Here is a 27819-nt window from a genome sequence, read left to right as displayed (position 1 = left end):
AAATATTTAGCTGCTTTAAAAGATGTAAAAAGTAAAATTAGTTATTTTTATAAAAAGCACAAAAAACAAGTATCATTAGATAATTGGATTAGTAATAAGTAATTTGTAAAATTTGTTAATATAACAATTTTTATAGTATAATAAAATCATGTGATTTTAATCTTGATATAACAAAATTTTTTAAAAAAATATATAAACTTCAGTATATAAAAAAATTTAATATACTTGAAAAGTAATTTTGGTATATTGAGAGGTGACTGTAACTATTCTATAGGATTCCAAACAATTATAATCAAGATCATATCCCCTATGTGAATTTATTTTAAAAGATATAAATGTAAAATTTTAATAAAATAGTTGCCTTCCTACTATTTATAACTTTGTAATTTAAAAAGTAATATTTATTAATGTAGTTTTTTATTTTTTATATATACTAATAGTGAAAAGTGTATATTTTTTTGCCAAATTTTGCCTTGTTACACAACTTTATCTCTAATTTTAATCAGTAAATTTGCATAATTTTGGTATCAAAAGATTCTTTTCTTTAAAAAAAACATTTTTTCTATATTATTTTATAATATTAACTTAATAAAATTATAAGATAAATAATGTATAAAGTTTAAAACATAGTTAGATATGACTTTAACTATAATTATCTGGGATCCTATTCTAATATTATTAAACATTAAAATACTTAATGCTGCAGCATTTATACTTTTACAAGTTTTTTGATTTTTTTTATTTTGCAAAATTTCTAAAAAGTATTCAAATTCTTTTTTCTAAGGGTGCTAAGCAAATTTAATTAGTACTTATTTAGTTTAGGCTATAGTTTTTGTGAAATTACATACTATAGTATTAAGTACCAATGGTGCGTTTTAGTAAAGTCAAAAAAATTATATTATTGAAAATTGACAAAACATAGTAAAATCGATTCTTGAGAAACGATTCTCAGCAATTTTTTACATAAAAGTTAACCTGACTCTAAAGTAATTTTTATTTTTGCTGAAATTAGAAACTGATTCAAAGTCAGGTTTGTCATCTATAAACAATCCCTAGTCTATATATCAAATTTATATTTAGCAGTCTATTATAATTGCAATTTTATAAAGGGTTTATACTTTTTTTTTGTTTAATTAACTGAATCCTATTAAAGAATAAAATGCAATTAATAAATGAAAATAACATCATTAAAAGTCCTTTAAATAATAGAAGCCACGTAGTAAATATTTATGTATGAAATTAATGATAAATCACTTGGTTATTTATTACATGAAAAAATCGTCTAGATGACGACATTATATATAGCCTATACAAAAAACTAATTAAAAATAGTAATGTGCAAACAATAAACAATTTGTGTGTTAAAATGCAAAAACTAAATAGAAAAACTAGAATAATAAAAGGATTATGAAGTAATAATTCATTCATAAAACTGACCTAAATCTATGTTATTGATGTTGCATGAAAATGTTCATGAAATTAAAAAAATTTTAATTTTTACAATAAAATGACCTCTTCGTACTGTTTATATATATTCATCGTACCGAAATATCGCTAAAGAACCCCCCGAAACTGTTATTGTTATTATTAGTGTTATTATTTGAATTTCCATTAGGCATATTTACGATATTCCCACTACTAGGATCGATAATTGGTATTGATTTTGTTACTTTGGCGGGAGTGGTCAAAGATTGATATGGTTGCATTGTTGGAGAATAATTACTACCATAAGAAAAAGGTGATCCTGGTCGTGAAAAGAACGTTGAAGGCATTGAAATTTGTCCTGTATTTGTAGCAGAAGAATTACCGGATTTTGTAGGAATAATATTAAGAGGGGTTTTATTATTAGGGTCAATAATAGGTATGGGACGTTTATATTGTGGTGGTGTTGTTTGTTTTCCTTGACCCTGTGAGACTAAGTGAGAAACCTGTCGGCGAATTTCTGCAAGCTAAAGGATAATAATAAACATTAAATCAAAACTATTAATCTTATTCAATGTTTTAGATTCTATACCTCTTCTGCTGACAAAGAAGGACAAAATTCAAGGTCATCATCAAACCCTCTAGCAGCTTCTTGACGGCTTCTATAATGTTCCAGACGTGCGGCTTAAAAGAAAAAAAAAAATTTTAATTTTAAGACGTCTCGATCTTGAATGTAATACATGGAACAATTTTGGAAAAAAAAAAAAATATAAAACCTTGCGCAAGGTCTTCAAGTTGCGCCATAACTATCAAGGTTGGAATAAAAACAAACGTTAATAAAAATATCGATTTTTATATCTTTTTAACTGACAATAGTCACTATCAAGCTTGCTTACCTATAGTTTTTTTTTGTTTTTTTTTATTTATTTTTTTTTTTTAAAAAAAATAAAATAAAAAAAAATAAATAGAACGTAAAATTTAATAGCAAAGGAAAGTGAAAGAGTTGGGAAAGAAAAGGCCGTGGACTGATTGTATTGGAAAAGGTGATTAAAAAATAAAATCCCGATTTTTTTTTTTTTTTTACTTTCTTTTGATGTATTGTAACAACTAGAAAATTGCTTACCCCCCGTTTTTGTAGTTTTATTTGTACCCGCTTGCAGATCATTTTTAATCACTGACATCATTCAGATGGACCAATAAAGTAAAGGTTCGGTTATATTACAAAAAATCTTTAATTTAAAAGCCACAAACTTTAATCATAGAAGCAGGTAAAACAAACCGGCCGATCATTTATATTTAACTTTTAGAATTTCTTTTTTCTTTGAAACAAGAAAACTAGTCTGATCATTTTTTTTGTACGATGAAAACATTGAAACAATAGTAAAGATATTTGCAAATTAATTGTTTACCTTAACATCACGTGAGTTGTTAGTAAAAATCTTATGCGCAGCAAGTCTTTTGACCTTGTTTTTTTGGTTTTCGCGAATTTTTTCTTTTAGAGTTATATTAATTGCAAGTTATAATAGTATATTTCTTTACTTATCAACATTTATAAGCAAGGCTTTTAGCTTTTAATATTTATTTCATAGACCAATTGAGCTTATGTTTTCCAGACTTGAAATCCACTTTTAACGGTTTACAATTAAAATTTATAATTCTTTCCTTTTCTTCTCTTTACTTGTTAATGTCGCCTCTTTTGTGGTTAAAAAACCATTGAAATCAACTAAGTGCTAGTTAGTTATTTATTATTTATCATCTTTGTTTTTATGTTTATTTGATAAGTAAGAAATTGTTTTTTCTTAATACAGCGACTGAGTGATAAGAATCTTTTTCACACTTGAATTTTAACAAATATTTTGTTATTGATGAATGTATTGATGTAAGTATTTTAGGTTTAGACATTTAATAATATAATACTTTCACTTGAACATGAATTTAAGAGACTTCAGTTTGATTTTCATCTTTACTACTTGGTACAATAATACCATCTTTTCTTCAAGAACTTTCTTATTTAATTTTCATAATATTCGTACTAAAAAGTTTATTCTTATTTCATAATAGGATTGTAGGTGTAGTATTTTTATCCATAATAATCGGAAAAAAGTGCTATACTCAGTTACGTTCATGAAATTACTATGTCAAGCATTTATTATTGGGACAAGGATTGATACCAAACGATTGACAGCATTTGTGTGATCATGCTGTGTCATTAACTTTATTGAAAGTTTTAATGATTCTCGAGAAAAATGAAAATGAAATTATATTTATATACAAATCATAGGGGACAATGTAATTAATAAAGTCTGGTAAAATGTTTATCATAAAATGAAATTTTACGGATCACATGAGCATAAGACATAGTATATATAATAGTAACATAATGACGCATTGTATGACAAATATTACTTTTCCCAATTTTTTAAACGAAATTAAAAGATGTCTACAATTCATGCAATTTATCAAAGTAAAGATGATATTGCAAATAAAAAAGAATTCGAGTATACAATTACGAATTCAGTTCAAAATAACAATCAAACCAAAGTGACAACTGCTAGTCAAAATATGAAATCTTTAACTGATGCTTTAATTTTGCTGCAAGAAAGTATAAATACATATTTGACATCAAAATTATGCATTACAAACGAAGATAAGAAGAATATTGAAGATACAGTGGGAGATAATGATGAAAATGATGATGAAAATGATGATGAAAATGATAATAATGATATTGAGAAAACAAATTATTAAATTATTAGTTTTAAGAAAAAAAATTTAACTTTCATATAATTACAAAAATTTATAAATAAAATATTAGCAATTTCAAATCCTTAAAAATTTTATATTAAAAAATATATATATACAGTAATTTTATACTATGTTAATTATAACCTAAAAACCCTAAAAATTTTTAATATATTAACAATACAGTATATTACAAAAAAACTGGAATTATATATATAATATAAATTAGATTTATATATAATTAGACCTGTTTTGGCAACAATATATAAATATAATAAGAAGCTTGCTAATTTGCACTCTCAGACGGTATTTGATTTATTATGTAATTTTTATTTTTTATTTTTATTTTTATTTATTTTTATTTTTTTTATTTTTTATTAGCGATTAAATCGTAAAAATAATACAAATATACAAAATTTTATAATAATAGTTGCAGGTACCTGATTCTAAACTAACGAATACTAACCAATTAGTTTCTATATAAGTTTTAACCTGGATTTGAGACCTACTATAGTAATATATACTTAAGACGTTCTATCAATTTCGCTCTAGAAACCTGATTCTTAAGATAAAATTAATTTTTTATTTCACCTCCTTAATGCCTCTGAATCCCATTCAATTATTAACCCCCTAAAAATAAAATAACAAAGAGCAAAAAGCATAGTTAATTAAAATTATAAAATCCTGTATATTCGTTCTAAAATAGATATTTGATTGTAAACTTTCTAAACCATTATAAAGGTTAAGAGTATTAACTATACATGAAGTTGAAATTAAAGCCCAAAAGTAGAAATATTTTGACTTGGGAAGGTCAAAAGTTGAAATTAAAGTCGAAATGGTCAAAATTACATCATAGTCATGTGATTTTTATAATTATAATTTAATATAAAATTTTAAACGTGAATAACTCCGTCAATATTGATGCTACGGATATGAAATACATATCATTGGAATCCTCACTGGATGCAGAGATCGTTAACTTTAAATTTTAAAATTATTGTTTACTATAAAAATTATAAAACTATTTAATATCAAATTTTAAACATGAATAATCCCTTCAATATTAATGCTACAAATATGAAATACATATCATTGGAATCCTCTTGATGAGCTGAATCCAATCGCGTAAAGATCATAAAAATCGAATCACTGGATGCGGAGATCGTTAATTAATACTATTGTTTACTATAAAATCATATGACTATGACGTAATTTCGACCATTTTGACTTTTGAAGGAACTCAAGTCAAAATCATTTTGACCATTTTGACCATTTCAGAGGTCAAAATTAACCAATTTCGATTTCATGTATAGTCAAGATCTGCCTAAAAATTTGTTCAGTAATCTTTCTAAGTAAATCATTCTATTATTCCAATTATTTTTTCTGGGATTTTTTTCTATTTCAGTATTTTTTTTATTATACTTTTACTATTCAATTTCATTTTTTTATCTTTATTACTAATATTATATCTTTTTTCTTTTCCTATTTGCACTTCATTTTTAGGTTGTTATTAAACATGGGTATTGAAACTCCTAAGAGCATTTTTAAATGTTTCAGGTTTTAGTATATATGAATTAAAATTCAACCTGTAACCTAAACTTTTACTGAAACTTGAAACAACTTCCAATATTCCAAAACCTATCCCGATATTTTAAAACCAGCATTACCCAATTAAATTGCTTAAACAACTATGCCATATGTCATATTGATAAAGTCACGTACTTAATAATCATCAAATCTGAATTAAACTAAAATCAAGGAATTCATAATATCTGACGCTAATGATTCCGGACGAAACTGTTTTTTCAAATCCGAAACGTTTAGGATTTTTTTTAAGTTACTAAACCTTTTCCGAAACCTAAACTAATTCCGAAACTTAATCTTTTATCCGAAATGACGAAACCAATTTTGGTTAAAACGTAACTGATTATAATACAATAAACACATGATAATCATAAAAAAACTTTAAATTATGGTCAGTTTATGTTTCATTTGAAACAATTTCGTTAATATCAATAAAATTTACAAACAATTTGCGTTAATAATTCAAGTTTACAATTGAGAACATTAATTTTTTATAATATTTATTAATACGCAAAAAAAAAATCTTGATTTCTGGATTATTATTCTAATTTCTAACTACAATTTACAACGTATCTTCATTATCCAGCAAATATTTATTAGTTAATTCTTCAATATTATACCCATCAGTTTCCACTTCCAAATTATCATTTTCATTGTCACTATCGTCTTCACCGTAATTATCATCAACACTACTGCTATCAATTTCGCTATCACTTGCACTTCGTATCACTATTTTCATCATCTAATTCCCTTACTGTTTTCTTTAAATCAATAAATTTCTCAATTATTAAAACTTGAACTTCGTGATTGAATTTCTAAAGGCTCGAAGTCGTTTCACTTTCATCCACATTTTCAAATTGTAAAAATACCGAATCATTAACCATTTATGTAATTCATCCCTGTATATTTTTGGCTAGCATAAACAAGCAATCGGCTCTTATATTGGATATATAAAATGAACGAATCTTTGCCGTAAGCACCTCAACTCTTGAAAGTCCTAAACGTTGTCTTCGCTTACCATAGCAACCACAACCTAAAGTAGAAAAAACTCTTTCGCACCCCGCACTGTGTGGAGTAATAGAAAATATCATTATGGCCAAATCACAAAGATGATCATATTTATCTTTGATTGAAAGCCACCAACTCATTGGTGTTTCAAGTTGCCTATCAAATTCTTGATCGTATGGCTCACGTCGCAATTCATAGTTACGCATTTGTGCATTTTGAGACGGTCAACATGATCTCTTATCCCCTCCATTATTTTGCCAAATTTGCGCTGCAGTGGTAGTTATAATTTTCCAATATTCTATTTTTAATCCAGTTGCTATTAAAGATATTAAAGGATTAGAATCATTAGATTATATATTTACATTATGTTTTATAATATTCAAAAAAAAATTAGATAATTATACTAACCACGATAACCCGGATGTAAGAAGTACGCGAGTATATACAATTTTGGATCAAAATTAGCCCAACGTTTATTAAACGCTTTGATACAGTGCTGATGAAATTCCATCATTTTTTGAGAAGGTAATTTTTTAATAGCATTTGCTAATAAAATTAATTGTATGAAACAGTCTGAGAGATTAGTGTTTGCACTTTCAAGTAAAGTAATTGCGGTTTTAATTGGCTTTAAAACCTCTGTTAATTTGTTAACATTTCCAAAAAATTCTAAGCTTCGGATATATTTTTTAACAGCTTTGCTTGTAATATCATTAGGATTGTTTAATAAAACCTATAATTATTTATAGTATTAAAATATAAATTGTAATATAATTTGTAAAATAAGATGAGTAATAAATACAACTTACAGTTTCTAAAGTGTCTTGTAAACGCGAAACTGAATTGGTAGTTTCATACATAGAGGTCCACCTAGTCTCGCAATATGATTTGAGACTTCCGCCTTTAATTTTTAACGTGGATGCAGCGTCGGCTAATAAACGTCCTCCTGTATGAGATTTTTGAAAAACGATGCAATTTGATTGCAACTTTTAATTGTTTGTTTAGCAAAATCATGACCTAAATTTAGTAAAATTAGAGAAGTTGTAATTAGAAATTGTAAATTATAATATTATTTGAATTTTAAAACATACCCATAATATCTTTAGTTATCAAGTTAACAAAATGAGCAATACATCGAATGTTGATAATATTTGGATATTGACTTGAAATTATCTCTCGTGCTTTAACACAATTAGCAGCATTATCCGTAACTAATGCTGTAATTTTTTTAGGACCAATTTTTTCTATAACATCGGCAATTCCATTTGCAAGAAATTCCCCGTATGATGATCACTAGAGTAATCATGAAGGGCATAAAGATATTGTTCTCGATCAGGTGTTAGAATTATGTAATTATAGATAGAGGCGCCAGTTGGGCTTGTCCATCCGTCAAGAGCTTTAAAAAATTAGATTTTAAAAATATATTAAAATAAAAAAAAAATAATTAACTTAAAAACTATCTTACCAAGCGTTAAATTGCTGGAATTCTTGATAATGACATCAACTTTTTTATTGATCCTTGATGTTTCCTCGATTAAAAGTCTACTACTAAGTAATTCATCTAGGTGATTCATATCCCGGTCTTATCTCATTAAGAAACTCAATAAAAAATGGATTCTGAATTACCGAGAAAGGAATGCCACAACACACAAATGCGCGCAAAAGGGCGCGAGTGATAGAGGCTATTTTTGAAGAGGGTAAGGTGGTCGGTTCATACCATTCAGTTATTTCGCTGATCAAGTTTTGGGTCTTTCTTTTTTTATTACTATTTGACAGAGAAGCATTCTCATTTCCAAAATTTGCGTGAGACGCACCGTAAAAAGAACGAATATACTCTGAAACATCTTTACAATCATTTGCTAAATGTGCTTCTAGCTCATTTGGAGTACCACGAGGCCAGTATTTTGTACAATAAGTACATTTTGCTGAAAAATGACCGGCAGACTTAAACGAGAGGTGTTTTAAAACGTTCAAAATGCTCATCTCTCGTGATTCGATGACCTAGATTTCTTTTTTTACCTTAGACGTATGGACTTTAAATCTTCAATGACTTTCTTTGTCTGTTTGTCAGTTTGTTGAGAAGCAATACAACACGTATGACGTACTCATCACGAAATATCTATAATATAGATTATAGAAGCACATTATTACATAATATATTCATTACATTATATTGTATATTCGGAGACTCGGAGTACTAGAGAAATTTTTATTTCGAACTTTGATTATCTATGCGGATCTATCTATATTTAGTTTCGTCATGTGATAATTTCGTCAGATGATGAAACATTTCGGAATTTCGGAAATTAAGTATAGTGACGAAATATATTTCAGTTTCGTCATGTGACGAAAGGTTTCAGTTTTGCCCGGTATCATTATCTGACGCTATGTGAGGATTGAGAAATATAATGGAGTAAATAAATTCTACTCTAATAATTATATAGTTAATTTGGATTTAATGTTAGAAATAATTTAATAGTGAACAAACTATTAGAAATTAAATTTGATACCTTTATTTAAGATTTACTGTAAGGAAAACTAATAATAATTTCAGGTATATTTTAATTTCAGGTCAGGACTCAGAAATCAGAAAAATATATGCATTTTCAAAACTCTATTTCGTATATATTGAAACTGACAGAATTTTGGGAAGTTTTAGTTTCGTTACCTATGTTTAGTTGTTATGCTATAAATAGTATATATGTATAAATCTTTTTTTATTAGCTAGTATATATATATTATTATTAGAAATAATGTATTTACTTATACTTCTCAGTAAAGTTAAAAAGTCAATGTCAAAATATTACGGTATAGCCAAAAACAATTACATCAGTACAAATGTTTACTAATAAAACATATAATTATGGCAAATTACAGCATTTTAATTACGTCTGTCATAATTCAAAAATTCAATTCCGCTGATAAGTATATATTTACTGCACCCTGCGTTACAAATTTATATATATTTTTATGTTTATCATTTGCCATTTTAAGGGGGGTGCGGTGTATAAACTAAAGATCGATATAAATAATTTACAAAAAAAGAAGGATGTGTTTTGTAATGCAGGGTGTGGTAAATAAATTCACTCTTATTATTAAATACAAAATAATGAAACTATAAAAATAATTCAATAAAATAATATAAATGAAATCTATATATTTTTTTTCAAAAAAGAAATTTGACATATGTAAATATATTAAATATGAAATGATATAAAAAGATAAAAATTCAATAAATACTACATCTATATATTTTTCTTTCTAATTAGAGATAAAATCTGATTATCCATTCATATAATATTGATTATAAGTATATGCAGATCATTTTCTTTTTTAATAATATCCATTTCATAACTAAAAATTGATCTTACTGATTTTAATAATATTTAACTTAAAAAAGGAAATAATTGATATAAATCACATGATTTGACCAAATAACATTTACGTTTTTTTTACTAAAATCTATCTAAGTAAATATTATTAAATAGAAAATAATGTAAAAAAAAAATTATTCATTTTTTCCATTTTGATAATTTGTTTCTTAAAAATTAGCTACAGTTAATTCCCTTTATAGTCACTCCCATTATAGTCACATTCTACTATATAGTCATACCAGTTGAATGTTCAAAACACTTTATTATTAAAATCTATCCTATATAGTCAGTCACTATCACACCTATCCTCAAAAATCTAATACAGTCAACTCCCTCTATAGTCACTCCCGTTATAGTCACATTCTACTATATAGTCACACCAGTTGAATGTTCAAAACACTTTATTATTAAAATCTATCCTATATAGTCACGATCTATCTATAGTCACTATCACACCTATCCTCAAAAATCTTATATTAAAAAGAACCGTTTATAATCACAGTTATATAAAGAATATATTAAATAACTTGGCATCTAATAATCGTACAAAGATGTATCATAGCTTGTTAGAATCGTCTCACTGAGACGAATCGAATGGTGGTAGTTTTATCCTTTTCCAATCACTGGCTGACGAGTTATTCAACAAAATGTTAAACATCGGCATTATAATATTTCTTGATTTACGTTTACTGCGCCATTTAACATTTTGCTAGATTTCTCGGTACCTAGTGATTGTAAAAAGACGATTTATAGCTCGTTGGAATCGCCTCATCGAGACGAATCGAATGGTGGTAAGCTCATCTCTCTGTGATCAATATTGGCGGAGTTATTACTTAAAAACCATTTAATATTTTTTAATTTCGGAAATTGATCTAGTGATTGGATTTCGATGTATCTTATACCATTAGATTCGTCTCATCAAGACGAATCGAATGGTAGTAAGATTGTCTCTCTAGGATCAATATTGGCAGAGTTATTACACAAAAACTATTAATATTTTTTTAATTTCGGAAATTAATCTAGTGATTGGATTTCTATGTATTTTATACCATTAGAACCGTCTCATCAAGACGAATCGAATGGCAGTAAGATCATCTCTCTACGATTAATATTAGCGAAGTTACGATACAATAAAGTTTTAAGTATAATTCTGGCTAAAATTATGTTAATTTTTGGCCGGAATTATGATATACAAATATAAGAAATTTTTTATATAGTCACATCTTTTTATAATTACCAAATATGGACTGTCCCAAATGTGTGACTATAAAGAGAGTTGACTGTATTAAAAAGAACCGTTTATAATCACAGTTGTATAAAGAATATATTAAATAACTTGACATCTAATAATCGTACAAAGATGTACCATAGCTTGTTAGAATCGTCTCACTGAGACAAATCGAATGGTGGCAGTTTTATTCTTTTACTTTGCTAGTGTTTACGGCCAAGCCTCTCTCTATCTCTTATAAGGCATACTCGGGCTAGTATCCTATCATCTTTAAGGGTAACTATACTACTAATACTTAATTTCTCAAGTAGACAGAACCATATATGAAGACATTTTCCATCAGGCTAATTTTAAGGCTGATCTGAAGCTAAGAATACGCCACCTACTCATCTTATACCCATTGCATGATACTAGTACTCAATTTATTTTACAACCTTTAAAAAGCACCTACTTTCATGGAGGACTTTTGACAGGTAACATCAACTATTTAGTACCTTTCCATAAGTTTTATCCTTTTACAATTACTGGCTGATGAGTTATTCAACAAAATGTTAAACATCGGCATTATCATATTTCTTGATTTACATTTACTGTGCTATTTAACATTTTGCTAAATTTCTCAGTACCTAGTGATTGTAAAAAGACGATTAATAGCTCATTGGAATCACTTCATCAAGACAAATTGAGATCAATATTGATGGAGTTACTACTTAAAAACCATTTAATATTTTTTAATTTTGGAAATTGATCTAGTAATTGGATTTTGATGTATCTTATACCATTAGATTTGTCTCATCAAGACGAATCAAATGGTAGTAAGATCATTTTTTTAGAATTAATATTGGCAGAGTTATTACACAAAAACCATTAATATTTTTTTAATTTCAGAAATTAATCTAGTGATTGGATTTCAATATATTTTTTACCATTAGAACTGTCTCATCAAGATGAATTGAATGGCGGTAAGATCATTTCTCTACAATTAATATTGGCAGAGTTACGATACAATAAAGTTTTAAGTATAATTCTGATTAAAATTATGTTAATTTTTGGCCAGAATTATGATATACTAATATAAGAAAATTTTTATATAGTCACATCTCTTTATAATCACCAAATATGGACTGTTCCAAATGTGTAACTATAAAGAGAGTTGAACTGTACTTCATAAAAGAAAATAAAAAAATAAAACAAAAGTAACTAACTATATACTTGACCTTTAATAATCATATAACTTTAAATTAGCCTAATTTTTTGGCTTTTATATCTATATTAAGCATTTATGTATATATTATTAGTACTGTCTTCTTTCTTTTTCCTTTTAATTTTCTTACAACAAAATTATAACATAATTAAATCTTTTATGCTATTTAAACCTCTATAGAATGGTTTTAATATTGATACTTTTTTTTAATATTTTTTGCCAAAAAGCCAGTTTAACTTACTCACTAATTTTTAAACTTTTTAAAACATTTACTTTTAATATAATGCACATTTTATATACAAATATTTTTATTTTATATATCGTATATAAAATTATGCATAAAAAATTTTAAAAATTGAATTAAATATAATATATAATAAAATCTTGTATATGCACAAAAAATTTTTTCTTATATACATGTATACACAATTTTTTTTTTCAGATTTTATATATTGTATTGAACTGTTCAAATTTAATATAATAATAAATAATTATTTTAAAATTTGATAAAAGTGTAAAATAGAATTTAGCAAAAAAAAAAAGATAAAAGATATAAATTTTGTATTAATTTCAAAAGGTTAAGTAGTGTAATAAAATTAAATGTTTATCTATTATCAAGAATAGATGAGATACCCATCTACTTTTAAAATAGATTACTTTCAAACTTAAAATAAAATTTATATATAAAATTTATTAAAAATTTTACTATAAAAAGAAATTTCATATTATATTATTATAATTTTTTTCTTTTTAGCTAATTAACCAAGTAAATTTTAAAGTAAGATTTTATATAAAAGTTAAAATTTTTTATAGTGACATCTATTAGTAGTAAACGAATTCTTATAAAATAATTTACCATACTGAATTAAATTAATACCTTTAATATCAAATGGAACTGTATATAAAAAATATAAAAATATAATTTTTTTTTTTTTTTTTTTCCGCAGCGCATTTGCAGTTTTATTAAAGTAAAAAAAATAAAGAAAATATATACAAAGTAAAATTCCCTAATAACTACTCTAATATAATTAAACTACAAACCACTCGTCATACCAGTAGTACCCCACGTGTGCACTGTCGAGTGATCGTTTCGACTCCGTAGGTAGACTTCGTTTAGTAACGGTCCATCTTACACCAGTAAAGGCCCTATCTTCAATGTCTGGTGATCACGGGACCTACTACGCTGCAACTTTATCATAATTTTTATTATTATTATTATTATTATTATTATTTTTATGTTGAACGGTAATTTTCCTAGACTTCCAGGGAGGCAATAAACCAGTTGTTACCAAACGATATAGATGATCTTTGCATCGACGCAAGCCTTCATTATATTTTGATGCCTTTTGTTCACGAAATGCAGTTAGAGTATGTCGATAGTGATCGCGTTGAGTTTCTGCATCCACCTTATGTGTCCTTGAGGTCTTACACTTGTTCTGATGTGTAATATGCAACGATTCTTCTAGTTCGTTCATCATTTTACATCGCGGTTTCCAAACATATTTTCTAAAAGCTTCATGAAAGTATTTAATGATCTTTAAAGACAGGAGTGAAGCAATTCTTTTTGATGTGAGTTTTCTAAGCTTCTTTACGATTGTGTGTAAAATCAAACCACGTAGTAATTCCTGTCTGTTTCTTTGTTTCAGTTCAGGGAAAGTAGGGTCTCTATATTCAAATATGCTGATGTAGAGTTCATTGATCGTGACAGATTTTTTGCATTTGAAACGTTTGAGATATTTCCGAATCTTATCTATCGTTTCTTTTTCAGCAGTGAGGAAAGCTTGCGTTCCAATCCAAGACATATTACTAAATGGTTCAAAGTCTCTTCATTGTCACGGCAAGCTGGACACGGACATCATCATAAATGTCATTACGTTTTCTGAGATTGTCAACTGTAGGTAATAAGTTATTTGAAGACTTTATGAAATTAATTAGAGTATTGTTAGTATCAAGATACTCACAACGGCTCTTGTTAATGTTATTAAAATAGCGCCAGTGTGCGGTCCAATTCCATTCTGTTGATATATCGTGTGTTTGGTTATCGAAATAATCCTTCCAATTACTATTCAAAGACCACGTAACCTCTTCCAATGATTCCGAAACTATTCTACAAAATTGTCGAACACGTCTATCTATCTCTATACTATGCCAAACTGGCAGAAATAATAAAGGAAAACTATAACTACATATAAATTGTAAGTCAACTAATCTATTAAAATTGACAACCGCCGTTTCTCTACCTATTTTTGCTATCGCGTCAGCCTTATCGTTCCAATGGCAACCTGAATGACCTTTGACCTTATGTATTTCAATGTCCAATCTCTTAGACGTGATAATATCATAAATGGCAAAAAGAATGATATAATTATTAAGTTTAAGAAATTTGCGGCCATGTCTCGATACCATATTGTTAATTGTGTTGATACCATCGATCGCTGCCTGACTATCCGTATGAATGTATACCCGTGATTCACTGGGGGTGACTAGTAAAGCTGTCAGTATGGCAAGCAATTCAGGTCTGGTTGATGAGGGGTGGAATCTTATTCCGCATGAGAAGCTAATATCTGTATTTTTTAAAATCCAGCCTGCTCCCATTACAACGACGTCTTCATTGTTTATACAATTCAAATCCATTGAACCATCGGTAAAAAAGTGAAACTCTTGATTGTCAAATTGTTCGAGGCATCCGAGGATATCTGAGAGCTCCGTGATTAGTAATGTTGATGAGATGGTTCTTTTAATAATGTCTAGGTTATAACTCGGGATATCAAGTGATACGAAAGGGGATTCATTCTCGTACAACGAAGGTTTCGTAATTATTCTCGTCTTGATCAAATCAACAGGTGTCAAAATCTCAAAAGTGGAAGTGTTCTGGTAATTATTAGTTGGACGTTTTACGTCAATAATTGTTGATTTGTGATATTTTTCCTTCTTTATGCACACAGGATTATCCTCTATATGAGTCGAGTTGGTTGAGCATCCGGCGCATTGGGTAATTAAATTATTGTTATCTTGTCTGATCCAATGTTGATATGAGAACCGTGTGAGATTTTTCTTTAAAATTTTTCCGAATTGGTACTCATCTCCATCGCGTATAACAATCCATTCTTTACGCCTTCTGTCTCTTGAAGGAGGAGAAGGTGTAAGTGAAATAGTCTTATTAGTCGGGATAATCGTAGCTTGGTACCGTTCTATTAATGTACGTTGCCCGTTCGAATTCTGATCGATAGCTATTTCTTCCAAGTATTTAAAAAAATTTGGGATAGGCCCTTTGGGATTTTTACCAAAAATCTTTTTGATCTGAGTCCAGAATAACATATCTACACCATTGTTGTGTGTAATGTGATCTAGAAAGTTAATATCGAGTAATTCCGCAGGTCGTTTGATAAAAGATTCAATGGCCTTTATCCTTGATTGTTCTAGTTTCCTGAAATTCGTATGCCCCACATCAACAGATGTATGCAAGATTGAAATAATAGTGTGTTGATGTTGCGTGGTTAAATTCCATGCGGTAAGATCCGTTGGCCTGAAGCTAAACATTTGATCCTTAAATGATTTCAATAAATTAAAATTAAAGTTATTTTGTAAATTAATTTTTAGAATCAGTTCTGTGTGGTCAACCAATATGCATTCTTGTAAACCTATGCGAAGCTGTGTATTTCTGAGCATGATTCTCGTACTTATTCCATCCCAGTCTCGTGAATTAATTCTAATAATAAATTCCGAATATTGTGCTGTACGTAAATGCTGAGATAATGGCACTAATCCAACCATATTTTGGTGCGTGAAAATATTATTATTCGCGGACCTTATGATTCTCATTTTTGTCTTGAGTAGAGTAATCATACGATTATGAAGTGTTTGGCATTGATTTTCACTGACCAAAGTAGTTTTCAGTCTGTATTCGAGCCTTGCCATTAAAACTACATTATTGACATATGCTATTTGGCTTGCTGTAACCTTCTTGTGTCTAAGTGCGTTAGTTATTGAAGTAATTTCTTGTTGCGCTCTTTTAATTACATGACTCTGGCCTGCTCTACTTCTTATATAAATGCCCAGATATCTAGCGTCTTTTAAGGGAGGGTTGGCTTTTATCAATGTCAAGTCAGTTCCCATATTAATTTCATTTGTAGTGCCTTTGGGTGTGTTCCAAACCAGGAGTTCAGACTTTTCTCCGTTGATCGTAATATCATTGAGTTCGAAGAACGAGTTCGATATGCTGATGATCTTCGTTATCTCATCTTTATTAGAAGCAATCCATGCAGTATCGTCTGCGTATGCTATACAAGAAACCTTAAGTGTAGTTTCAGATGCAATAACATTGTAAAAATCTATGGTAGGCCAATTCGTAGTGAGTTTATAACCGAGATTCATGTCATGATGTATCCGTGTAAGGAGAGGATCATAGAAAATGCGCCAAATGAGTGGTGAGATCGTTTCTCCCTGATCTATGCCGTCCCCTGCCTGGAAAACATTCGAAAGTCCATATGCCGTAATTATTCGAAGTTTCCTGTTTTTGAATAAATTAATAATGAAATCCACTATGGGTTGTGGACACTTAATCCTTTTCAGCGCCATTTCTAACGGGATTATTCCGACTGAATCGAACGCCTTCGCCATATCCTGTAGGCAAATCCACAATTCTCTCTTTGAAGCGTGTGCGTCTTCAATAATGTTATTGATCACATGAATTGGAGTGTTTGTGGAACCTCCTGAGAGGCCTGCGAAATTTGGTCCTTTGAGGACGTCGTGTTGTAGCAAGCACGCACTCAGTCTTTTTGTGATAATTTTAACTGTAAGTTTCCTTAAACATTCTATTAATAAAATGGGGCGCGTGTTATTGAGCCGATATTTCCATTCTTTCGGTTTCGGGATTGGAAAAATTTGTGATGTTGTCCATTCCTCTGGAAAAATAGCATTTCAGTATGTAATCTCAGCTAAACGTCTAAAACAGTCTTGTGCCTTATCGCCAGCTTTTTTAATAAGTTTATACCCTATATTCGATAAACCTGGTGCTAATGAGTCATTACATTCCTTTAAGGTAGCAAACCATTCATCGACTGTAGGTTGTTCCATTATATCTTTATAGATATCATCGTTAATAGATCCAATCGGCTCATATATGTCACTCCATTCTTCTGAGATTGTATCAAATTTGTGTAGTCTCTTTTTTTGTAAGTCCGGGTAGTGTTCAATGCATTTTTCTAAAATTTCTTCGGGTTCAGTGATCAACTTGATCGAGTTGTCTGTTGTGTTGTCTTGAATCAGTCTGTCCACGACAATCTTATCTTTATGTCTATTTAATAAACTGTTGAGCATCTTGGTTTGGTTATTTTGTATCATGGAAGCTCTTTTATTAATAAAATCCTCAATCAACTTATTCTGCGCAGATGTTCGATGTTGTTTGATAATGTTCATAGTTATTGTCCAAGCATCTTTAATATGGTTTGCCCAGGCTGCGTCCCAGACTGTATCAGGGGCATGTAATTTGACATTGTGCATTGCTGATTGATGTGGTTAATATATGTAATAAACCTTTTTTTCGTATTTAGTGGTATGGGTTGACCCATTAATCTCTTGCATGTTGAATACATTAAACAAAGTCGTCTTAATTGCATGTACAAGTGTTTTGGGATTAGTAAATCTGCTTTTTTCTTTTTCATATTTGCGCCCATACGAATTTTTTTGTTCAGTATAGAGCTAGTTGCACATTTAAGCATGTGTCCTTTAATAATCGACCAAATCCTATCAAGATCTTGTATATCATGCTGGGGCTGGTCAAGGATTTTCCAGAGTTCGGGATCTTTAAAACAATCGTGCGTATTCAGTTTGTATTTGTCCCATTTTTCCTTATTCATGTCTGCGTAGTCGAAAATTATTCTTTCATTGTTCTTCCTTGCACAGGTTGATCTTTTGTGATTTCTAATAATATCCGACGTGTTAACAATGCAAGTCACTATGTTATGGTCACTAGAAGTGCACATTTGTGCATCTATGATCGTGCTGTGTAGTAATTCATTACACCAGTTAGGACTCAGCCATATATAATCTATACGAGTCGCGTTCACACTGTTAGACCACGTGAATTTTCTGAGATCAGGGTTAGCTTACTCTAAATGTATCGATAAAACCATTATTATTCAAAAAATCTAAAATTTTGTTGTTAGCTGACCAATTTTTTGTTACATGAAGCTTGTCCATATATTTATCAGCAATGGCATTAAAATCGCTGCAATGATCAGATAAGATGTATTATCATTTGTATTTTGATATACATCGACTAATGTCTTTAAATATTTGTTGACTTCTGATCGTGCAGTTGCGTCATTAGGTGGCATATAAATTTGAGTAATATTTATTCTGCATTGTTTGAAGACTAAAGTAACGGATAAAATATTATCAGTAGGGCTATCAATGCTACCTATATGTTTTTCCCATTTATGTTTCATATATATTGCGACTCCTTTTCCACTGATTTTATCCGAGTTTCCTTTTGAGTGGATGAGTCTGCCATTTGGTAATTTATTATTCAAAAAGATCGCATCTCTTTTATCCAGGTTCGTTTCATTGATTCCAATGATATCGTAATCCGGTAAATCTTGTAATAGAAAATGAAATTTATCTACATTGGTCTTAATACCGTTGATGTTGTGTGTGGCAAATGATAAGCTAGGGAAAATTAACTGAGATTGTTGTCTGTCGTTTTCCTGGAATCTACATCGTTCTTTTGTGAGAAAATCATTAATGTCTCTCATCAAGTTTTCATTTGCGTTATAATTAAGATTATTGTTATTATTTGTAAAATGTGAATTTGTAAAATCATTGTTATTAGGGTCATCACTTCCAATGGCTCCATTATAATTTTGAGCATTTTGAATTTGCGTGGAGTCGGTTGTATTGTCATAAGTTAAGCCGTGTTTATTTAGAGAGGGAATAAATGGGACCCGGCTATTGTCCCCCCCTCACTCCTTTCGACAGTTGTTCCAGAAAAGGAATAAGAAGTGAAGAGGTTGCAATTAGCAGAGACTCATCACCTCATCCCAATCCTCTTGGCGATTGATATTGATGGGTGTATTACTATGCGTACTTGATGTGTCGACGGGTGTCTTACTCGTACTAGTCGAGTTGTTCTTGTTATTATTTAATCTCCTCCTTGAATTAACTCCAAGAGGTATACTATTAGAGCTACTAGCGCACGATGGTAAATGACTAAACTCTTTCTGGTTTCTGCGAGATTTATTTGCGCCAGTATCTCTCCTGTATATTTTCCGTTGAGAATTATTTCCCTTATATTCTATGGACTTGTGTTGTTTGTTGGCCACGTTATTCATTTTATCGTTGTCGCTGGAGCAACGGGTCGTGTTAGTGTTGTGCACATTGGCAACATCTGATGTTGATTGATTACATGTCTGATGATGAATATTAACGTTTTGTGCTTTTTTAAGTTTGCTGATGGCTAAGGTTGCTTGTCTAAACCTCTTCAAAATCTTACGATTAGTTTCGTCAAAATTTTACTATAGATTTATTATAGTTTCGGCAGAGTTTTGGCAGTTTCGGCATTTATAATAAGTTTCGGCAGTTTCGCCTTTCTCCAAAGTTTTGCCAGTTTTTTAATATAACTTTAATATAGTTTCGGCAGAATTTCACTTTTCGGCGAAACGCCATCTTGTCTAAACCCCTAGGTTTTGGCAAGCAACCTTACTGATGGCTTGATCTCTTTGTGGCCAATTATAGCCAATTGGGTAACCTTTAACACTAAAATCATTGAAGTGGTATCGTTTCTCACAAGCATTAAAGAGATCTGCCTCATTTTGGAATTCGACGATTATCTTGTCCGGGCTTTGTTTGAAGGCACTCTTCAGATTAAATGGAGATGTCATCTCCATCGCTTTTGCTGCTGTATGTTCGTCACTAAAGCCAATGAATTCTCCTCTATGTTTCTTTCTATCATCAAAATCACTAGTTTTAAAATGTGCGGGCCAAGACGATATATATAGTTTTCTATATCAATGGACCAGACGTTTTTCAATAATTGCCTGGTATATTCATCCTTTACCGTAAAGTAAACAGTCATTGTGGTCTCGGATCTATATTTATAACTCTTATCTGTTATAAAAAATGGGCAGCCATGTAGCAGGCTTCGAATGCTGCTTTCGATAGCATTTTTGTCTGTATTATTGGGGACTTCTAGGATCTTGAATTCTCTGCTTGAGATTCGTTGACCATGTAACGTGTAGTACTTCTTTTCGGTCATCTTGAAATTGCTAGTCTTGAAGTAGTGGTTGAAAACGCGAACCATTCTTCTCATTCCTCCAAGAACATAGTTTTTTATAATTATCTGTTTATCCTTTGCGTTATACTCGATGCCAGCGTAGTCAGACATGTTTCGTACATTGAGTTCTATAAAAGAGATCTTATCCTCGACCATGTTGTAATGATCAATGTCGTTAATTGGAATGAACGCATCATACGTGGCAACTTTCTCTTCTGTATATGCATGGATAGATACATTGTTGCGTGGCGAGTGTTTTTTGATGTCTGAAAGGATTTTTGATGGTTTTTTGATTTTTGATGGGGGATACCATTTATGATCCATCGCATCATCAGTGTTCGTGTCAGTAGTGTTTGGAGCCGCTTTAATAGCTGATTCGAATTCTTGTAATGATGAAATGGATCGGGAGGAATCCTAATCCATAACTGTTCCTTTTACATTATTGTTGGTGATATTTTTATCGCTATTATCGTCAGCATCGTTTATTATGACATCTTGATTGAGCAACCATAATTCTCTCCATATAGTATCCGATTCGTGGCTCGTATTCATTGTTGTGGATGGTTGTATTGGCAACGATGTGTTATCGTTCCTATCCGGTGAGAAATCTACCAATATTTCAGATTGTTGCGGATTACTATCGAGGGCTGGAAGGAGAAGAACATCCTCCATTGGAGTGTTGTTATCGATATGTTCAAAATTCTTTATTGACTCAGTCTCCGTTTCAATCTGGTTTTCCCTGCAAAAGTCATTTTGTACAATATCCTTATGCAGTTGTTGAACTTTATTCACGTCCGACGTAGCAGAAAAATGTGAATCTTTAGTCTTAGTTTTTCTCTTCTTATTGTTCGTTGGTATTGCGTAATTGCTATTTTCACGTGACTGAGGCGGCTTAGCAAGTGATGTAGTACAACTTTGTGTATCCATGGAGCTATCAGATGTACACGTCGTGGCTGCCTTATCACTGGCTAGATTGTGTGTACAATCAGGGGGTAAATTTATGTTAAGATTATCATTGTATAATATAGAATCCTGATTCCTAATTAGTAAGTCTTGTTGTTTTGATAATAAACGCGTGTATAAGGCTTCCTGGTCATCGTTTGTCAAAGACGTTTGTATTCTTCTTATCCAAAAGGCCAACGCGACTTTGATATTTCCAAGCCGTTGTGCAAGCAAATATTCATCATGTAAAATGAGTGGACCTGCAAGTTCCGCTAAAGCTTTATATTTGTCTTCATCTGAGAAGATTTTATCAATAATGCTAGAACCTTTAAAAATAAATGAAAATTTACTATGGTTCATGTTGTTAGTAATGTTAAATGCTGATGTATAAACAGTTAGTAGTTAGTAGTAACAATAACAGTAATAAAATTAAAATAAAATAAAATAAAATATTTTCTATCTCTTTGTAATATACCCTATGGTATTTTTCTGCCGAGAAATATTGTACACAATAATTCCGGAAAGAGTCCCCTTCAATAAAAATATAATTAATCTTTATTATACAGATTTTAATATAATAAAAATGAGATACTTATATAAAAAAGTCATTTAATTAAAGGATGATTCTGTATTATTTAATAATAAACTCATTGTAATTAATAGATAATTTAAACAAATATGTTTTAGATGCCCTATGAAAAGTTTTTGTACTTAAAATATACTTAAAATTTTATTAAAATATACTTAAAATAAGTATCAATTTTAATTCATGATATACTTATAATATACTTAAAATATGCTGAAAATACTTTTAAAATATATTTTTAATGTACAGTCAACTCCCTTTATAGTCACTCCTGTTATAGTCACATTCTACTATATAGTCACACCAGTTGAATGTTCAATTCTATATAGTCACAATCTATCTATAGTCACTATCACACCTATCCTCAAAAATCTTATATTAAAAAGAACCGTTTATAATTACAGTTATATAAAGAATATATTAAATAACTTGGCATCTAATAATCGTACAAAGATGTATTATAGCTTGTTAGAATCGTCTCACTGAGACGAATCGAATGGTAGTAGTTTTATCCTTTTCGATAACTAGCTGATGAGTTATTCAACAAAATGGTAAGCATCAGCATTATTATATTTCTTGATTTACGTTTACTGCGCCATTTAACATTTTGCTAAATTTCTCAGTACCAATTGATTGTAAAAAGACGATTAATAGCTCGTTGGAATCGCCTCATCAAGACGAATCAAATGGTGGTAAGCTTATCTCTCTGTGATCAATATTGACGGAGTTACTACTTAAAAACCATTTAATATTTTTTTAATTTTGGAAATTGATCTAGTGATTGGATTTGATGTATTTTATACCATTAGATTCGTCACATCAAGACGAATCGAATGGTAGTAAGATCGTCTCTCTAGGATCAATATTGGCAGAGTTATTACACAAAAACCATTAATATTTTTTTAATTTTGGAAATTAATCTAGTGATTGGATTTCGATGTATTTTATACCATTGGAACCGTCTCATCAAGACAAATCAAATGGCGGTATGATCTTCTCTCTACGATTAATATTGGCGGAGTTACGATACAATAAAGTTTTGAGTATAATTTTAGCCAAAATTATGTTAATTTTTGGCCAGAATTATGATATACTAATATAAGAAATTTTTTATATAGTATAATCACCAAATATGGACTGTCCCAAATGTGTGACTATAAAGAGAGTTGACTGTATTTGTTTTTTGCCCAAATACTTAAATTATACTTAAAGTATACTTAAACTAAAATTTAAATACAATATAAGTGTATTTTTTACATGTTTAAAATATTCTTAAAATATGCTTAAATTAAAATTTAAGTACAATATAAATGTATTTTTTATATACTTAAAATATACTTAAATTGAATTTTAAGTACATTTTAAGAATATTTTAAACATGTAAAAGATACACTTATATTATACTTAAATTTTAGTTTAAGTATACTTTAAGTATAATTTAAGTACTTGAGTAAAAACAAGTATATTAAAAGTATATTTTAGGAGTATTTTAGGCATATTTTAAGTATATTATAAATATATCACGAATTAAAATTGATACTTATTTTAAGTATATTTTAATAAAATTTTAAGTATATTTTAAGTTCATAGGGATGTAATTGTATTAAAACTTTCAAAAGAGAATTTTTTTAAAAAAAAGAAAAGTTAAAAAAAATTTTGTGAAAAAAAGTTTATTTGATTAGTAATAAATTGATATAATAATCATATAAATATGATAAATCATAAAATTAAGTAATAACATGTAATTTGTAATGGATTTTATATAAGTAATGTATATATTTTTTCATATTAACTGTTAAAATAAAAAATATAGTGCAGTAAATTTATGAAAATTATTTTATAATCCCTTGATTTTTTTAATTTTCTTGATTTATTTGATTTATTTAATAGTATAAGACTTATTTTAACCCGGGATGATTTAATCTGGATGATTTAACCTACTAGTAAATTTTATATATTACTAGTGTTCACCTGTTGTCTACGACAACAGTTAATATGTAATTCCGGCCAGAATTAAAAGATCTGCAAAGAATTTCCTTTTTTGGAAATTTGAGCAACACAATTTTTTTAATTTCTCTGAAAAGTAACAGAAGATAAAATTTCCTTTTTTGGAAATTTGTGTAACTGACAATTTCCTTTTATGGAATCCTGCGTAATTCAAAATTTCAGTTTTTTGCCAGAAATAAAATTTCCTTTTTTGTTCTTGTGTAACATTGGCGACGAATAGGAGTAGGTTACACAATTCAAATGACTTATTTACACAGGTCGAAGGAGCACCATTGTCCAAAATTCAAAAAATGCAAATTCCCCATTTTCCTGGAAAATGGTGGGAAATTGTAGAAAATGCTGCATTACGCTGAGCAATTTTTTGGAATAGCATTGTTACAACATTGTCCGATTTAGCAAATTTTATAAATTTTATGAAAATTTGGGAAAATGCTACATTATATCTCAAATGTAACGTTTCGTAACATTGTTATAACATTGTCGAATTAAATCAAATTTTGCGTTTTTTTTGTCAAATGCGTTCCAATTTTGCTTGCCAAATGGTGCATTTTTATGAAAATTCCACATTTTGTCAAATGTAATAACATTTCATAAAATTGTTATAACATTGTCAATCAAAATTAAATTTTGCTTTTTTTTTGTCAAATGTTCCAATTTTCTTGCAAATGGTGCATTTTTATGAAAATGCCACATTTTATCTCCAATGTGATATCATTGTAACAACATTTCATAAAATTGTTATAACATTGTCAATTAAAATCAAATTTTGTCAAAGTATTCCGATTTCCTAGCAAATGGTGCATTTTTTTATGAAAATTCTATATTTTTTTGTCGAAATGTTGCATATTTTCAGCAAATTTTATGTTTTTTTGGTCAAATGTTTCACTTTTGTCAGAATGTTAAAATGTTACATTTTTTTTTTGAAAATGCTCAATAATATGGCATTACACTGGAAAATGTAGCATTTCACCAAAGTTACACTAAAAAGCGTCGCAATTATCACATTTTTTGGAAAATTCCACATTAAATTAAATTATACTAAAAAATGTAACACTATACTAAATTATGCGGCATTGCACTAAAAAATACCACAATTACACTAGACAATGTAGCATTACACTAAAAAGTACCACAATTATTATATTTTTTAGAAAATTTTGCGTTATACTGGAAAATGTAACATTATGCTAGAAAATGTGGAATTGCACTAAAAAATGCGGAATTGCACTAAAAAACGTGGAATTGCGCTAAAAAACACAAAAAAAATACTACAATTACACTGGATAATGTAGCATTACACTTAATTACATTAAAATTGTTAATTTTTATTTTTATTTATTTGTAAATTACAAACATTATTAAATTTATAATATTTATATTCTAAATGAATTATTTAACATTAAATCACATTGTTAATATAAACAATGTATCAACACGATGTGTTGTGATGTTTAATTTAGTACTAAACCTTACTACTGAAGACTCCCTCTTTTTATCACTATAAACAGGCGGAGGGAGCAGCAATGGCTCTCCCCTATAGGTACTTTATGGCCTCTACCTGTTTACAGAGGAGGGGCTTTTCGTAAAGTATTAGTTAATAGATATATATATATATATATATAAGCATATATATACATCTATTTAAAATTATTAAAATAAAAAAAAAATTCCGGGGCGGGGGGAAAGCCCCTATTTATATAAAATTATATATCACGTGCATCACGTGATATTACTTAATAATTACCGCAGCTTCAGCTGCGGTATAACGAAAAAAAAAAAATTAAGCTTTTTTAGCAAAAGCTTAATTTTTTTTCTCACGGCCTTTACCTCTTCTTTCTTTCGCCCTTACCCTTCTCCCTTTCTTTCTTTCGCCTTCCTCTTTTCTTTTTCTGACCTTACCTTTCCCTCTTTCTTTCTTTCCCCACCTTCCCCTTCCCTCTTTTTTCTCTCGCCCTTCCCCTTCTCTCTCTCATCCTTCCTCTTTCCCTCTTTCCTCTCTCTTCCCTCCCCTTCCCTCGCCCTCCGCCCTTCCCTTCCCTTTTCTCCCACTCCTTCCCATTCCTTTCCCCTTCCCGGAACCGTCTTTCAGAAAAACAAAGGTAAGTTTCGAAGCGAAACGCTTCGAAACTTTTTAAATTTAAATTTTTTTTTAATTCTTTGTTGTAAGGAAACGTTTCTAACGTTTCCTTTCTTTCTTTTTTGTAGGATTTTCGATGTTTTGACTACTGAAATTATGGTAAGTTTCGAAGCGTTTCGCTTCGAAACTTTAAAAATAAATTTTTTTTTTTTGCTTTTATAAGGATCGTTTTTAACGATCCTTTATTTTTTTTTTTAGGTCTTTCGGTATTTTTGACTTAGGAAACGAGGAAACGAAAATGGTAAGTTTCGAAGCGTTCGCTTCGAAACTTTTTTAAAAAAATTTTTTTTAATTCTTTTTTGTAAGGAAACGTTTCTAACGTTTCCTATTTTTCTTTTGTGTAGGTCTTCAACTTCGGAAAGTGAAATGGTAAGTTTCGTGTTCGAAACTTACTTTTTTTAATTTCTTTTAGGAAACGTTTCTAACGTTTCCTTTCTTCTTTTTGTAGGAACGCCGGACGAAATTACGACCCGGACTTTGGAAGAAAGGTAATATTTTCTTTTTTTGTTAAATTTTTTTTTTTATTAAAAGAAACGTTAACTAACGTTTCTTTCCTTCTTTTTGTAGGTTCCGGACGTTTGGATGAAACGAGCCGGTGAGTTTTCACACGAATCGTTGCGAAACTTAATTTATTGATTTTTTTTATTAAAGAAACGTTAACTAACGTTTCTTTCTTTTTTTGTAGGTTCGGACGTTTGAAACTCGAAACGAACCGGTAAGTTTCGCAACAATTGTTGCGAAACTTAATTTTAATTATGTTTTTTTTTTAAAGAAACGATACTAACGTACGTTTCTTTTACTTTTTGTAGGTTCCGGACGTTTGGATAATAGAAATCGAAACGAACCGGTGAGTTTCGCAATATTGTATTGCGAAACTTATTTTTTTAATTATTTTTTTTAAAGAAACGATACTAAACGTTTCTTTCTTTTAATTTTTGTAGATTCCGGACGTTTGGATAATGAACTTCGAAACGAACCGGTAAGTTTCGCAACATTGTGTTGCGAAACTTAATTTTTACTCTTTTTTTTTTAAAAGAAACGTTTATGTTAACGTTTCTTTTTACTTTGTAGGTTCCGGACGTTAGAATGAATGACAAACGACCGGTAAGTTTCCAACAATGTTACATTGTGAAACTTAATTTTTGTTTTTTTATTAAAAGCGTTAACTAACGTTCTTTTTTACTTTTGTAGGTTCCGGATGTTAGAATGAATGAAACGACCGGTAAGTTTCGCAATGTTACATTGCGAAACTTAATTTTTGTTCTTTTTTTTTAAAAGAAACATTACCTAACGTTTTTTTTTACTTTTTGTAGGTT

General features: G+C 29.4%; 3 protein-coding genes across 3 annotated transcripts; 1 reads left to right on the top strand and 2 right to left on the bottom strand.

Annotated features, from left to right (window-relative positions):
• Nucleotides 1–1211: 1211 nt before the first annotated feature.
• OCT59_007407 (uncharacterized protein) lies at nt 1212–2531 on the bottom strand. The gene is made up of 4 exons (XM_025318164.2): nt 2319–2531; nt 2199–2228; nt 2015–2106; nt 1212–1949 (listed from the first exon to the last, which is right to left on the bottom strand). The coding sequence occupies exons 2-4, from the start codon at nt 2224–2226 to the stop codon at nt 1536–1538; spliced, it is 534 nt and encodes a 177-aa protein (XP_025176746.1). The 5' UTR covers nt 2227–2228; nt 2319–2531; the 3' UTR covers nt 1212–1535.
• Nucleotides 2532–2732: 201 nt separating this feature from the next.
• On the top strand, nt 2733–4584 carry OCT59_007406 (uncharacterized protein). Its single transcript, XM_066148475.1, has 3 exons — nt 2733–3155; nt 3231–3301; nt 3484–4584. The coding sequence occupies exon 3, from the start codon at nt 3859–3861 to the stop codon at nt 4168–4170; it is 312 nt and encodes a 103-aa protein (XP_065998678.1). The 5' UTR covers nt 2733–3155; nt 3231–3301; nt 3484–3858; the 3' UTR covers nt 4171–4584.
• Nucleotides 4585–13737: 9153 nt separating this feature from the next.
• Nucleotides 13738–14037, bottom strand: OCT59_007405 (uncharacterized protein; the record flags this gene model as incomplete). Its single annotated transcript, XM_066148469.1, has 1 exon — nt 13738–14037. The coding sequence occupies one exon, from the start codon at nt 14035–14037 to the stop codon at nt 13738–13740; it is 300 nt and encodes a 99-aa protein (XP_065998677.1).
• Between the last annotated feature and the right edge of the window lie 13782 nt (nt 14038–27819).

Source organism: Rhizophagus irregularis, chromosome 15 (genome assembly GCF_026210795.1).
Source record: "Rhizophagus irregularis chromosome 15, complete sequence".
In the NCBI taxonomy this organism is placed as follows: Eukaryota; Fungi; Glomeromycota; class Glomeromycetes; order Glomerales; family Glomeraceae; genus Rhizophagus; species Rhizophagus irregularis.
Note: the sequence above shows the minus strand (reverse complement) of the source record. Positions and strands in the feature narration are given on the sequence as shown.

Bases quoted from the DNA above. Each gene is read 5' to 3' on its own strand.
- OCT59_007407 (XM_025318164.2), bottom strand. From the start codon at position 2,226: ATGGCGCAACTTGAAGACCTTGCGCAAG. The intron at 2,107-2,198 runs GTTTTATATTTT...TTTTCTTTTAAG, and splicing joins ACTTGAAGACCTTGCGCAAG to CCGCACGTCTGGAACATTAT. The intron at 1,950-2,014 runs GTATAGAATCTA...ATTATCCTTTAG, and splicing joins CTTCTTTGTCAGCAGAAGAG to CTTGCAGAAATTCGCCGACA.
- OCT59_007406 (XM_066148475.1), top strand. From the start codon at position 3,859: ATGTCTACAATTCATGCAATTTATCAAAGTAAAGATGATATTGCAAAT.